The sequence below is a fragment of the Hyperolius riggenbachi genome, chromosome 6 (assembly GCF_040937935.1).
Source record: "Hyperolius riggenbachi isolate aHypRig1 chromosome 6, aHypRig1.pri, whole genome shotgun sequence".
Lineage (NCBI taxonomy): Eukaryota > Metazoa > Chordata > Amphibia > Anura > Hyperoliidae > Hyperolius > Hyperolius riggenbachi.
The window spans coordinates 162,568,698-162,583,114 of record NC_090651.1 but is presented as its reverse complement, the minus strand read 5'-3'; the positions used below and the strand labels follow the sequence as shown (position 1 = coordinate 162,583,114).

Below are 14,417 nucleotides of genomic sequence, written 5' to 3'. Positions count from 1 at the left end.
ATACATACATACATACACTGTATGGAGTTTATAGAACAGTTTGGGCAAGAAGTAAATTGCTAAGACTGTTGGGGAACTTGCTGTAGCTGTGCTCAGTCTTTTATCTTCAATGTGTTTTACATAATCAAATGCAGATGGAGTCTTGGAAGCTATGTATGTGGTTTAAATGGAGTCTGCTTCCTTGGGTCATGTGATTGTGTTTTGTGCAGTGTGTGGGACTGAGGATTCTTGTCACACCCTTTTATGTCTTAGAAATGGGGAACCCAGAACAATTGACTGTTTCATATCAATTATACATGACTGTAATGTACCTGTAAGCATGTTACTACACCACAACATCCATTTAAACAGAAAATAAAATAACTTCTTTATTTACAAAGGGTAAAAAACATAATTGTTGCAATAGCCTTATGGGTTCTGCTCATTCTTTGCACTTGTACCAATCCTTTGTAGTTTTCTGCTCTGCCTGGGGTGGTGGTTTCACTGCAACCTTGCTAGACATGTTGATGTTGTAATATTTTTCTGTGAAGAGAAGGAGTACATGTAATTTTCCACATTATACAGGTTTTCAACATTTGCTAGATGGATTTTACTATACCTAATTTTCACTTTACATAACATTGACTTAGAACTTAAAGAGGAACTCCAGTGAAAATAATTTAATATAAAAAGGTGCTTAATTTTTACAATAATTATGTATACATGATTTAGTCAGAGTTTGCTCATTGTAAAATCTTTCCTCTCCCAGATTCACATTCTGACATGTATTACATGGTGACATTGTTACTGTGGGCAGATTATGTAGCTGTTCTGGCTTTAACAGACAGCTATAAACAGCCATTTCCTGTGTGTGTCATTGTTACATTGTGGCAGTTTGCCCAGAGTACCGTACGGTACCAGAGCCTCTTGTGGGAGGGGTTTCAGCACAAAATCAGTCATACAGCGCCCCCTGATGGTCTGTTTGTGAAAATAATTATATTTTTCATGTAAAAGTGGGTATCAGCTACTGATTGGGATAAAGTTCAATTCTTGGTCGGAGTTTCTCTTTAACCCATCCCACCGTCGTTTTCACTTGAGCAATGTTCACCTCCCATTGATTAGCCTATAACTTTATCACTACTTATCACAATGAACTGATCTATATCTTGTTTTTTCCGCCACCAATTAGGCTTTCTTTGGGGGTACATTTTTCTAAGAGACACTTTACTGTAAATGCATTTTAACAGGAAGAATAAGAAAAAACGGAAAAAAATCATTATTTCTCAGTTTTCAGCCATTATAGTTTTAAAATAATACATGCCTCCATAATTAAAACTCACGTATTGTATTTGCCCATATGTCCCGGCTATTACACCGTTAAAATTATGTCCCTATCACAATGTATGGAAACAATATTTTATTTGGAATTAAAGGTGCATTTTTTCCGTTTTGCATCTATCACTATTTACAAGTTTAAAATAAAAAAAATATAGAAATATTTCATCTTTACATTGATATTTAAAAAGTTTAGACCCTTAGGTAAATATTTACATGTTTTTTTTATTGTAATGTTTTTTTGTTTTTTTTATATTAAACATTTTATTTGGGTATTTTTGGGAGGGTGGGATGTAAACCATAGTTTTTTAATGTAATTGTGTGTTGATTTTAATTTTTTTTACTTTTTGTTGTAGTTTTACTTTTTGGCCACAAGATGGCGGCCATGAGTTTGTTTACATGACGTCACTCTAAGCGTAGCACACGCTTAGAGTGACGCATCGGGGAGGGAACAGCCAGAAAAGGCGCAGCTTCCGAGAGAAGCTGTCGAGAGGAATCAGTGATTGGGCGCCATAGCCCGATTCACTGATTGCCTGGCTAACGAACCGCGGGCCAGGAGCGCGCGTGCACGCACGGTTCCTGGACGTAGTTTCTACGTCCAGGAACCAAAATAGGTTAAAGTTACAAACTGCAAGTAGAATATCCTGGTATATGGGACAATTACAGTAGAGCACAGGTGTCAAACACAAGGCCCAAGGGCCGCATGTGGCCCTCCACACGATTTTACGTGACCCTCAAGAGCTCCAAATCTGCATAATTGTAAGCAGTAAAAGAAAGCAGGGAAATGAGAGCACCAACCTGTGCTGTATACATGTGTTTGTACTGGCGGGGTTTGATGTTTCTTTGGAGACAACAGCCTGTAGCAGATGTATGAGCACATCATTTTTTTTATTGTGCACATGTGTGCATTTACCCTTTTCAGCTCCCATTGTGATTGGTCATATAGGTCTACAGTTTGTGCGCATTTGCAGCATGCATTTAAAAGCACGGTTCCTTTTCCCTTACCATTTATCTTGTTTGCCGGAAGTCGCTACTTTGTGTGAAATTTATCTTTTTGCTGCAGGACGTGGCTTTTAAAATGGGTCCGAATACAGTAAGCAGCACAGTTTAGGGCTCAGTTTCCTCCTCTAATGGTAGATGACTCCATGTTGCCTTTATCCAGAGGATCACACCACTACAATGGCCACATTGAGGTATTGTACCTGAGGTTTTTAGGGTTCCCGCCTGGGATCCCCCCTGTTAAATCCAAAAAAACTATTTGGCCCACAACTAAGACTGTGTTTTAGAGTTTGCCCCCCTACATGAATGAGTTTGACACCCCTGCAGTAGTCTTGCTTTTTTCGACACTATTGGGGAACGGGTGATGTGGCCTAGCTAATACAGTACCTTTCCCCACTCTATATACATACCATGAACTCTGTATTTCAGTGATGTGTAATATGTTGGTGCTTTATAAATACAATAAATGTTAAAATACAGTAATTGAAAGTATATTAACCTTGGGGAATGCCATGGAACCCATTCTTGAATCACAGCAGAGCCCACAAACAGCCTAAGAATTTGGCCTTCACCACTGAGTCCTGCCAGTGATTTGTGCTGGTTGGTTGAGACTGCTGGTTAGTTGAGTTCCAGATAACCGGTACTCTACTGTATTAAGCAATTATAAAGTTTCTGGAAGTGGGCCGGGTTTCAGCCGCTAAGGCTCAATACACACGTTGCACTTTGGTTGACCAAAACATCCATTTGTGATTGTTCCAGGTGACAGATGCTCATTCAGACATGTTCCTTAGCCCTGCCAATCAGCATCTTCTGCCATATGAAAAAGGGAGTGAGGAGGACAAGCAGAAGTGAGCTGCAGTAGGAAATGACTATGGCAATTTAGCAGTTTTCCAGCATATCCAATTGCCAACAACCAGTCTGTGGACATTTGGGGACTTCTATAAACACACCAGAAGGTCACTTGAGACTATCATGAAGGATTGTTCCGAACAACAGACTCATAAGGGCATGAGCACTCTACACTTCACTTAGCAAAACAGATGGCCATGCATTATCCACAAACACATGGTACCCGTGTTTCTTTAAGTTGCTGAATGGCACAACTCTGTTTTGCACTCAAAACATGTGCAGTGCGTAATGTGTGCTCACTGCTGCTCAGGACATCACTGTACCTATCAGACAATGCTATCTATGCACTGTCTGATGACCCTCTGTATCGTGCACTGAGACACATTGATGAAATTGGCAGTGTGCTCAGGCCCTAAGGGCCTAAAGTGTGTATGAGTCTTTTGACGCTGGAACTGTAGTTGATATTAAGTGTAAGGGGTATGGCAGCTTGTTTATAGTTTGGACATAAATGTTGCATTTTACCAGTACCTAATGAAATTCATACTTCAGTTCTGGATAATTTTGATCTAAACTCTAAACATAATCAAGTTTTTCCCAAAATATGAACATTTGATTCAAATTAGTGGCATTCTAATTTGTCTAGATTACCATAAATACAAGAAAGTGTTGTCATATGCTTTGGCAGATTCTGAAATTAAGATTTAAAAGTGTCACTTAAGGTTTTCTTTAAATATGGTGATCTCCCATTTCTGTGTATGTCAAATTCTGCCAGACTGCCTTAGATACATTTTAGATGTGATATATTGGGCTTACCTTTAGAAAAGACATAATAGTCATATCCATCTTGCTTCACTGGATTAGGTAGTGATACTGCAGAGACGATGTTGCTTGGAATTCCCCGCCAGGTGGAACGAATTGAGGTTTCTTGATGTAGGATGCCTGAATGTAAACATTACAGAATAAATCCTAGATTTATTTAACTGTGAATTACCTAATACTGTAATTATATCCATTGATGTCCATCACAATTTTATTTTCAGAACTACTTCTGTGGTAAGATATTCCACTTTTAACTGTAAAGAACCCCTTTTATAACAAGATGGCGCCAAGGAGGTAGCCATGGCTGCAGGGCACCGGCTCTCATCTCATCTCTTTTTTTTAGCCTTTCCCCCTGGGACCAACAGCTAGGAACAGCCTTGGGTGTCCCCTTCCAGCTCCCCAACTCCATCAGGCAGATGGAAAACTTTCCCCGGGCTCCAGCTACATTGCCCCACCATCCACGCAGGGGTTTGGCTCACCACTGGGATAGCTTCAGATAATCGCCTACATGGTCGTAGGCCCCAGCTGCTGCAGATGCCACTCCAGCTCTCCACCACCATCACTGCCTACTGCCCGGGGACACAGCACAGCCCTGGACAGGCACAGATGGCTGAGCTCGTCTGGCCCCGGCATCCACACTGCTCCACATGCAGGGCCGGATTTAGGCCTAGGCCATGGCCTAGGGCACCAAAGGAGGAGGGGCACCAAAGCAGCAGGCTAAACTGGTGCAGCATTTGCAAGCTTGCAAATGCTGCAATGCAGGGAGATCAGGCTAGCTCCTGACCACGGTACTCTGCTGCTAGCCACCCGTGCAGCAGCCACCATGCTCTCTGTGCACATTTGTATTGTGGCCGACGGCTATGGACTTGGGCAGCATTGGAGAAGGAAAGGAAGAGGAAGCTTCTGCACTGGAAACGAGCTAGGAAATGAGTGACACTGATTGCTGCTGCAGTGTGAAGGCGAGCTGGCTACCTATACTAGAGGGAAGGGGGAGGGGTCATCAGGCTACCTATACTGGAGGGGTCATCAGGCTACCTATATTAGAGGGAATGGGGGAGGGGTCATCTCGCTACCTATACTAAAGGGGGGCGGCTGGTGACAGTGGCCTAGGGTGGTAAAGAATACAAATCCGGCCCTGTCCACATGCTGCCACTTCCAGGGAGACCGAAGGACGCTGAGATGAAGGCGCATCTGCACAGTGCTGACCCGCCTGGCATCCACGCTGCTCTTCTGCCACTCACTGCTGAGGTCTGTCGCAGCTCTAAAAGATCATTCCGGCTCCTTCATTCATGCAGATGAACCACGTGGGCAGCTATACCGCCGCTGCCAAGGGAGCCAGAGGACACAGCAATTAAAGGCACAGAGGTTACTCCACTGCTACAGTAGGTTAGATGCTGCTGCAGCTGCCTGCACACTCCCCCAACTAACCAACCTCTGGAGCCTTTTGCCTGGTACTACCATCTTCCTCTGGGTCAGGCCACCCATGCAGTGGAGCCGGCTGCCACCATCTGCCTCACTTAACTCCATGAAGCAGCACTCCACCAAACTACAGATCCAGCTCAGGATTTACCCTGGCTGTAGGTCTAATGCAGCCCAAGCCCTGCATGGAAGTTATGAAAATTGCATTGCAGGAGCCACGCATCGACCTCTGCCACCCCAATGCCAAGCACATTCTCTAACTTCGGATACCAGACTCTGCAGCAGACACAATCCAGACAAAGCCAGCCAGTGGGACACTAACCGATCAAGTTCCACCACAATCCTAGGGGACTCTTTATCACTGTCCTTTTTCACTTTCTCTCTCTCTCTTCTTTCCTCTCCTCTCTTTTTCTCTCTCCTAGGGTTAGACTGGGGAGCATCTGATTAAAAGTATCACTGCAAAGCATTTTGAGTGCCATGGATGGCAGCAGAATACCCCCTAAGCCTTGTCTGGGGTTTCACTTTTATGTATGCTTCTATCCATGCTTTATTTCTATGCCTTTCTTGCACTGTTCTTACTGTATATATCTACTGTATATATGCTGTATGTATCTACTACTATATGTACCACCACCGACCCTGTTGTGCCAAAACCAATTCTGGGTACAACTCACGTATTTGGTGAAATAAAATTTCTGATTCTGATAAAAAGCAAGACGTTTTAAATCAGGATGATAAAAGCTTTTTTTCTTCCGTGTGTAGATCTTCCCCTTGTCCTTTTTACAAGCCTGAGGGAAAAAAACCTTATCTGCCAAGGTTTTGTAGCGCACTTTGAGGCCTCTCAGGCCTCTTTTTTTTCCAAACTAAATAAGCCAACATTTCTCGGTAAGTGAGACCATCCATTCCCTTGATTAATTTGGTTACCAGTCTTTGTACCTGTTATATAACGTCAACATCCTTCTTGTAGAATGGTGCCCAACGAGTATCTCATACTCCAGATGCGGCATCACAAATTTATACAGAGGGAGTAATATACTAGCAACCTGATGATTTTATTTCCTGATTTATACATCCTAGCATTTTATTTGCTTTAGCTGCTGCTGCTTGGCATTGAATACGGTAGTTTCTTATCAACTAGTATTCCCAAGTCTTTATCCATGTCTGATGTTCATAACTGTTTGTCATTTATTTGATATTGTGATCTACCACTGGCACTTCCAAGGTGCATGACCTTGCTTCTATCAAAGCTAAATTTAATCTGCCATCTTCCTGCTCATATGACTATGCTGTTGAGATCTTGTAAAATTTCACTGTGCTGCTTAGTGTTTATAATTTTGCATAATTTTGTGTCATCTGTGAAGAGGGCAACATTACTCTGTAGTCTGTCTACTAGATCATTTATAAATGTATTGAAAAGGACTAGCCCTAGTACTGACTCTTGCAGCACCCCCACTACTAACAGTTTACCATTTTGAATATGTTTACCACCACCCTTTACCTTCTGTCCCTTAAACAGTTCTCAATCTATGTATACGCATTTTTTCTCCTAGTTCCTGTATCCTCAGCTTCTGCACTAGGCTATTGTCCGAAACCAAGTATACTACATCTATTTCTTTCCAAGGGCCTAATTTGCCTTTACCATTTCATAAAAGCTGAGCATGTTGGTGAGACAAGACCTGGCTTTAGTAAACCCATACTGATGAACTGAAATGAGTTTGTGCTGTATAATTTTGTATGGCATCCCTTAAGATACCTTCAAACTGTTTACACACAACCGGTGGTAAGCTTACAGATCTGTATTTTCCTCAATAAAGGGAAAACATCAATTGTATGGCAGTCATCGGGAACTGACCAGCGTGAAAGACAATCACAGGAAATAAGATAAAGTGACCTATTTATAATTTAACTCCTTTAATGCCCGGGGTGGATGCCATCTGGGCTAGGTGCCTTACATCTTGATTTTATTTAAACGTTTTTGAAAATGCAGATATATTAGTACCAAATACTTGAATGATGCAGTATAATCTTGTTATAGTAAACTCTGATATAGTAAACATTCAGGTATAGTAAACTAGATGGCCAGGCCCATTATAACCATATGGGAGTAATGTCTGGTATAGTAAACCTGTTTTTTGGCCCCTGCGGTTTTCTGTATCCGAGTTATTGTGTGAAGTGGACAGGCACATCAGTCGTAGACCCATGAGCCATGGTCGATGGAAGGGCTGGCGGTCACTTGTAGCCATCTCACTATCTGCACATTACTCTAGGCCTGTGAGGATTACCTCAAAAGCACCAGCAGGTGAGACCTATGCTTCATCTGTAAGCTGCTCCCTGATTACTGAGGGAATTGCCTGTCATCTGTGACTTGCTTTGTGCATGGCTGCAACACTACAGTATTATTAAGGCTGCACAGACATGTGGAAAGAGGAGCCCATTATAAGTACTGTACATGCATTAACTAGTGAGACCTATGCTTCCTGTGCAAGTTGTTGTGTAATTATTACATACAAATCTCTGCATATTGAGCACTGTGCATTTTGATCCAGCTTAAATGCTGTCTGTTTCCCTTGCTGAAGCTTTAAAAAGAAAAAATGACTACCAACTATTGACTAAATTAAGATACAGTACTATAGTAAACTTTGTGCTTGAGTATGACAATTTTTGATATAGTAAACTTATGATATAGTACACCACTTTGCTCGATCCCTGGGAGTTTACTATAAAGGGATTCTATTATAGGCCTAGTCTGCCACAAGTTATGCAGTTTCAGAGTTTCCAGATCTTTACAACAACAGCCACAGTTGTGCGCACTCCTGCCTGTTTGAAGTTGCCTTTGAAATAAGGATTAAGCACAAAGTTGTGATTATGATCAAAATCATAATTGCAAAAATTACATGAAAGTTCACAAAGGCAAAATTACTCGTTATGATCAACACATGTTTACTAAAAATGTACCTTTCATTTATAGCCTGTATACAAAGAATTTTAGAAACAACCATTTGTAAATTCAGTCCAGTGTATCGTGCCAGAGTAGGGAACAATTCAAAAAGAAATTGTGCTTTCTTTTTGAAGGGACATTTTTGATTTAGCATACGGTAAATCTGTGATCCTTGTATACTGTTTATAAACTATAAATCTATTACATACTGTATGACAGTCCCAATTACCTAATGGTTGTTGTACACTAGTGTAAGTGCGATGTATCTGTATACGATGTCTCACAATGTCCCGTGGAAAGCGAAACCTCACAGTTTGAACCTTCTGAGAATATATAGGATAATTTACAGTGGGGCGCTTCTTTTTCGTGCAGCGTTTGGCCTGTTCTTGACGGAATGTGTATTTCTGAACAGTTCCACCTATAAAACAGATATTTGGTTACGTTAACATACAATAACGTGCAGAAGCTACTGCATTGTTGAAAATCATACAGCACCGTCAGTGTGGAGGAATGCTGCACTTCACTGCCGTTGCCTATCAGTAAATTAATCCTTCGGTATTATGTAACAAGAGCACAGATTGGACAGTATTTCCATAGTAGTAGATGTTGATAGAACAGACACAATGAAAGGTCATTGCAGCTGACCATTTGAAAGACCTTACTGTTTTTTCATGTAATCCAAAATTCATGTTATAATGACAATTTGTTTATGAGAACAAAAGAACAATGCATTGCTTTCCATAAAGTTTGCTTACCTGGTTTGAAGAAATATACTGACTCTGGCCTTGTTTTAAATCCAGCCACTGGAAGTATGGCAGTTACTCTACCAGTGAGCCCTCCAAAGCCTTTAACAATTTCTTTAGGATATCCTTTGTCCATGACATCATTTGAAAAACGCCAATACTGTGGACCCTATGGCAGAAAACACGAACATTTTAAAAATTTTAAAAATACATTGTTTATAACCCATGTAAGTTACACACCATGGGCTTGATTCACTAAGACAAATAGCACGAGTAACCTGCTGTTACTCGCACTATTTATCCCTGTGTGGCTTAAAGTGCAACTGTTGGGCATAAAATCAAAAATCAATTCTTTATTTTTATCTGGTAAACAATAAGGATGCTAACCACGCAATCGGAAAAGTTAAAATCACTATTACTTTTCTTGTTGATAAATGATCATTCCCCAGTTTACCTGACTCTTATTTGTTACACACAAAATTTGGTACGCACAGAGGAAGTTGCAGGGCATGCTGGGTTGTCTTTTTTTGCTTCTCTACTTCCCCTCAAACTAATGCAGCCTGATTGGCTGAAGCCTCTTTCCCTCCTGTTTTCCCCTCCCACACCTCTGTTCCTCTCTGATTGGCCAATATTTCTCATGCTGAGACAGTGCACTTCCCATAGTGGAAGGCGGGCAATGCATACACAATAAGGCAGAGGAGAGTAAGGAAGGAAATGACATCAGGATTGGCTTCAAAATAGCCACAGTGAAAATAGGAAATTCTAAGGATTTCCTCTTTTTTACTGTAGAAACATCACTAAAATCAAAATGTGGACAGTGCAATACATATGTAAGTAGAGCAAGTATTTATCTACTTATATATGTGTTTTTTTCTGACATAGTATGGTTGACAGCTCCTCCTTAATGAATGCATTGCGCGCTATTGGCAGCATAGTGTGCACTATTAGGGTTGTCAGAGGAGCACTCGCTATGCCCGGCATAGCGAACGCTCGTAGCGGACGCCAGCTATTAGCCAGTAACGGATGCTCCGATCATCCCGCCCTGGACCCCTTTGGGTCAAGTAACTTTAAAGGAAGTGATCCTGGCACTATGATTGGCCCAATAGACTGCCTGTCAAGTGACTGCACATGACAGGCAGTCTGTCTTTATTCTCTCCATGCTGCGTTCTTGGGACATTTTCGCCGATCACCTCTGTGGCTAGGGAGGGGACAGCCGTGTCACACGGCTGTCCCCAGTACAGTGCTGCTGCAGATCGCAGCGCTGTACCAGTAATTAAATGGCGATTACGCCGTCTAATAGTCTCCTGAGCAGCAATAGCCGCTCGGAGACTGAGCACGAAGCTCCGTTCCGCCCACCAAGCAGGAGATGCGCGCGCAGCCTGTGCATGATCTCCTGGAAAACAGAGCCACACCCGTCGGCGTGACACAGTCGGCTAGTAGTTAAGCATATATCAGCTTATAGAAAGCCATAGCTTTCTGCTTTATATTGTTGGGCCTTGCTAAGTGTTGCATTTCCTGCAGCAACTGAGTGAAGTCAAAATCTTTCTCCAGCTCTATCTTAATACAGCATAATCCTTTTATAGTAAACTCCAAGGAACCATCAAAAGTAGTTTACTATTTCAGGAGTTTACTATATCAGAATTGGTCATGCATTGTATAGTCATACAGACACATTTGGTGGGACCTGAGGGCTGAGTTTACTATATCCAGAGATTTACTATAACACGATTCTACTGTATAAACATAGCTTAATAGAAAACAATCAGTCTACTGGTGAGAGAAACATCATAAGGGTTACTCTAACCTGAATCTAGCTTTAATTAAAGAGTAACTCTGCTTAATTTCAGAGCATAAAATCTTGAAATTCCCTCAAATAATTGGCAGAACATTTAAAATCAACATAAAGCGAGATGGAGATCCTAGTCTCTCTGCATTAAAGGAATACTATCGATTAAAACAACATTTGTTTTAATACTGTATGTTAGGGCACACATTACCACAAGTACTAGGAGCGATTTCCTTTCTCACACAGCTCTCCTTTAGTTTAAGGGCCTGTACACATTGCTGCGCTTGCGCTGCATTTTTAAAATTGCATGCGATTTTTAAATCGCAAAGCCTTCATGAAAATAGAAAAATCGCATCACACCAAGTGTGTACAGGTCTTCACGATTTTCATGATTGTTCCAAAGACCTTGCGAATAAAAACGCATGGGATTTTAAAAGCACAGCAGTGTGTACAGGCCCTTCGATACAAAAGAGTTGGGTTCTCAGAGGACTACAACATGTTTCTGCACAGGGTGGGTGTGGTGTGTGTGTGTGTGGGGGGGGGGGGGTTGCTATCAACTCCTCAGTGTATAGTTTAATAATCACCTTGCTGAAAGAATCTTATTCAGATAGTGGTAAGGGGTTAAAGATTACAGCAATGTGTGTTTATTATCTTTGCTCCTCTGATTGATATAGATCCTAATAATGCCTTTGTAAACAGCATCTCTCCCTCTCAGCACCACATAGCAGCCTGCATAGTAGATGCAGTCTGGAGTGAAAATTCCCAAGCAAGACAGTCAGTCAGGAATAGTGTATACACATCTCCCTGCTAGTTACATTACAGCAATATTACAGCGCATCTAGCTACATGTTACCTCCTCAGTTCAGCCTCCTCTGCCTCATGTCTCCTGCATGCTGTGACACAGTGAGGTATATTTGTGAGCTGTGTGAGGAATGAAGGATGATTATTAAGCAGGGAGAGAGGGAGATAGAACTGGGTGAATAAAAAAAGTGCCCCTAGCACTAGTGGTAATGTGTACCCTAATATAGAGTATTACAAAAAAATTGTTTTAGTTGATAGTGTTCATTTAATATGAGATTTTCTGACAGTTCAGCAACAACATGTAATAGCAACTAGCTGATAGGCATCTTAAAGGGAACCTTAACTGAGAGGGATATGGATGTTTCCTTTTAAACAATACTAGTTGCTTGTCAGTCCTGCTGATCTCTTTGACTGCAGTAGTGGCTGAATCACACACCTGAAACAAACATGCAGCTAATCTAGTCTGACTTAAGTCAGAGCACCTTATATGCATGATTGTTGAGGGCCTGTGACTAAAAGTATGAAGGCTCGTACACACGCTCTACAAAACTACCTGATTGTCGCCAACTTTAGTCCGTTTTAGACTGTTGAACGACAATCAGGCATATGGACGTGTAAAAACGATTTGACGAGCGACTGAGAAGTAGCATTGCGCCCGATCCAACTGTTGCATCTACGTTGGTATACGGTCATCTGATATTGTGCAGATGGTCCATTTGTGTAAGACATCTGAACGACTGTTAAACGACTTGTACTTAGTTTCAATATGTAGTCCATCGTTCTGCTATCGTGCGCTGTATGTAAATTAGTTGGTCGTTTATCCGACCTGACGTGTGGACATACCGGTCGTGCGGTACGTCAGGTCATGCGGTTCGTCAGGTCGTGTGCATGTTGTGCTCAAGTTGGACGTGTGTACTTAGCTTTAGAGACACACAATCAGCAGGAGAGTCAGGCAACTGGTATTATTTTAAAAGGAAAAATCCTTATCCTTCTCAGTCTAGGTTACCTTTAAGCTGCATTTGTCAATCTTTGATTGATTTATTGCATTAATTTGATTTTGAATTAGTTCTGCTTTCTGTATTACCTTATGATTTTTCTTACAGGACATGTTGATCATCTCTAATTTAAATATCATAAGAAAATAGTAATTACACATATTTGAGTTTGCACCAGCTGCTTGCATTCATACCTTGAAGAAGAAAGTCTTGCCACCACAGTTGCATCTTGTAAATACTGTATCGATTGGAGACGGAACTCCCCACACTTCAGTAATTTTGCGAGGGATTCCTGTGACTCCACCCTGGTTAAGTGTCCAGAAATTATGACCTACAAGAGCCCAAAATATCTGTTAAAACCCCATAGAAAATTTCGGAAGTTTTGAGAAGATCTTTTATAGGATCAAATAAGTATAATTTGTATTTTTTACTTTACCAGCTTACCCAAGATAGAGAAACGAACACTATAATTTTTCTTTTGGTCACTTCAGTCCATATCTCTATGATTAAACTCAGTAACAGAAGGTTAAAGCACAGCTAAACCTCAAAATGACCAGGATGAAATACCTTTTTACAAATGTAATTTGCTTGCTACTGCAGGTCAGCTTGCTTCCTCCCTTCAATAGATTCACCTGGTCGGTGGGGCAATCAGCTGTGACCATATGACTCCCAAAGTAGGACAAACAGAAGCCAGGCTACTTTTCCCAGCAATACAGTGAAAAGCTGTGGCGTAGCTAAGGAGCTTTGGGCCCCGATGCAAGTTTTACAATGGGCCCCCCCCCAGCAATCTATACATAACAATTGCTACGGTGCACCAAAACCTGCCAATGGAAACTACAGCGTTAGAGGTGCAAGAAGGGGGTGGGGAACAGTTTGTTAATGATCACCACTATTCATAGTATCTATAGAAGTGATTATTATGAGCGCAGGACCAATAGAGAGCTAATACTGTAGTTGAGGGAGGGCCCTTTGGGGCCCCTTTTTCCCAAGGGCCCCGATGCGGCCGCTACCTCTGCAACCCCTATTGCTACGCCCCTGGTGAAAAGTGTGGCTGAATATGGTGGAAAACACTTCATTTTTGCTTAGCTGCTAGCATGGTGCCTCAGTAGTCCCATAGGCTGCAATGTTAATTTTCTGCAACGGGCTCCAGGGTGTTTAAGTTCGGTGCTATGGGGCTATAGGAGAGTAAACAAGTGGTGAGCAGGTGTGCGTCAGTAATGGCCAAGGAGCGGCTGTTTGGCAAGATGTGCACCAGGGTGTTTAGGTGTGGCATGATGAATGATAAGTGGCGTGTTGTTTCATTGTCTTTATATGTTGGAGGAAAGGAGGGAAACTTCAGCATTTGAGAAAGGGCCTCCGCCCGAAAGGTCATGCATGCTGTTCTGATGCTCTACTGCCATTGATATGCAATAAAAGATTGGAAATACATCTATAGAGGGTCGAGTCCTACTGGGAATGTTCTTTGCGCTTTGGATTGTCAAGGAGGAGTGATGGACCTCTAGCCCTGACAGGACTCCCCAACATAATCTATTTATCCCAGAGGCGGGCAGATACACTTTAGATTGCGAAGTTAATTAACTTCCCCATCCATATTCAGTTTTATGCACAGATGACAGAGGCTTGTGTCATTCACTATTCTGACACAGCCTGCTGTAGATGTGTAGTTTGCAGAAAGTGGGAAGGCAATACTTTACTTTCTGAAGAGAAAACCAAACAGTGTAGTGGCTTTACATTTATTTGCATAAGTGTGCACC

General features: G+C 41.8%; 1 protein-coding gene across 8 annotated transcripts in view; it reads right to left on the bottom strand.

Moving 5' to 3' along the window:
• Positions 1 to 342: 342 nt before the first annotated feature.
• Positions 343 to 14,417, bottom strand: part of PRG4 (proteoglycan 4) — a 189,614-nt gene continuing 175,539 nt past the window's right edge. For all 8 annotated transcript variants that reach the window (XM_068240146.1, XM_068240143.1, XM_068240151.1 and 5 more), the window contains 5 exons: positions 12,858 to 12,994; positions 9,094 to 9,250; positions 8,568 to 8,756; positions 3,976 to 4,101; positions 343 to 522 (listed from right to left, as the gene is read on the bottom strand). In XM_068240146.1, the coding sequence (XP_068096247.1) occupies positions 422 to 522; positions 3,976 to 4,101; positions 8,568 to 8,756; positions 9,094 to 9,250; positions 12,858 to 12,994 (710 nt within the window). In that variant the 3' untranslated portion in view covers positions 343 to 421. The remainder of the gene's footprint in view (positions 523 to 3,975; positions 4,102 to 8,567; positions 8,757 to 9,093; positions 9,251 to 12,857; positions 12,995 to 14,417) is intronic.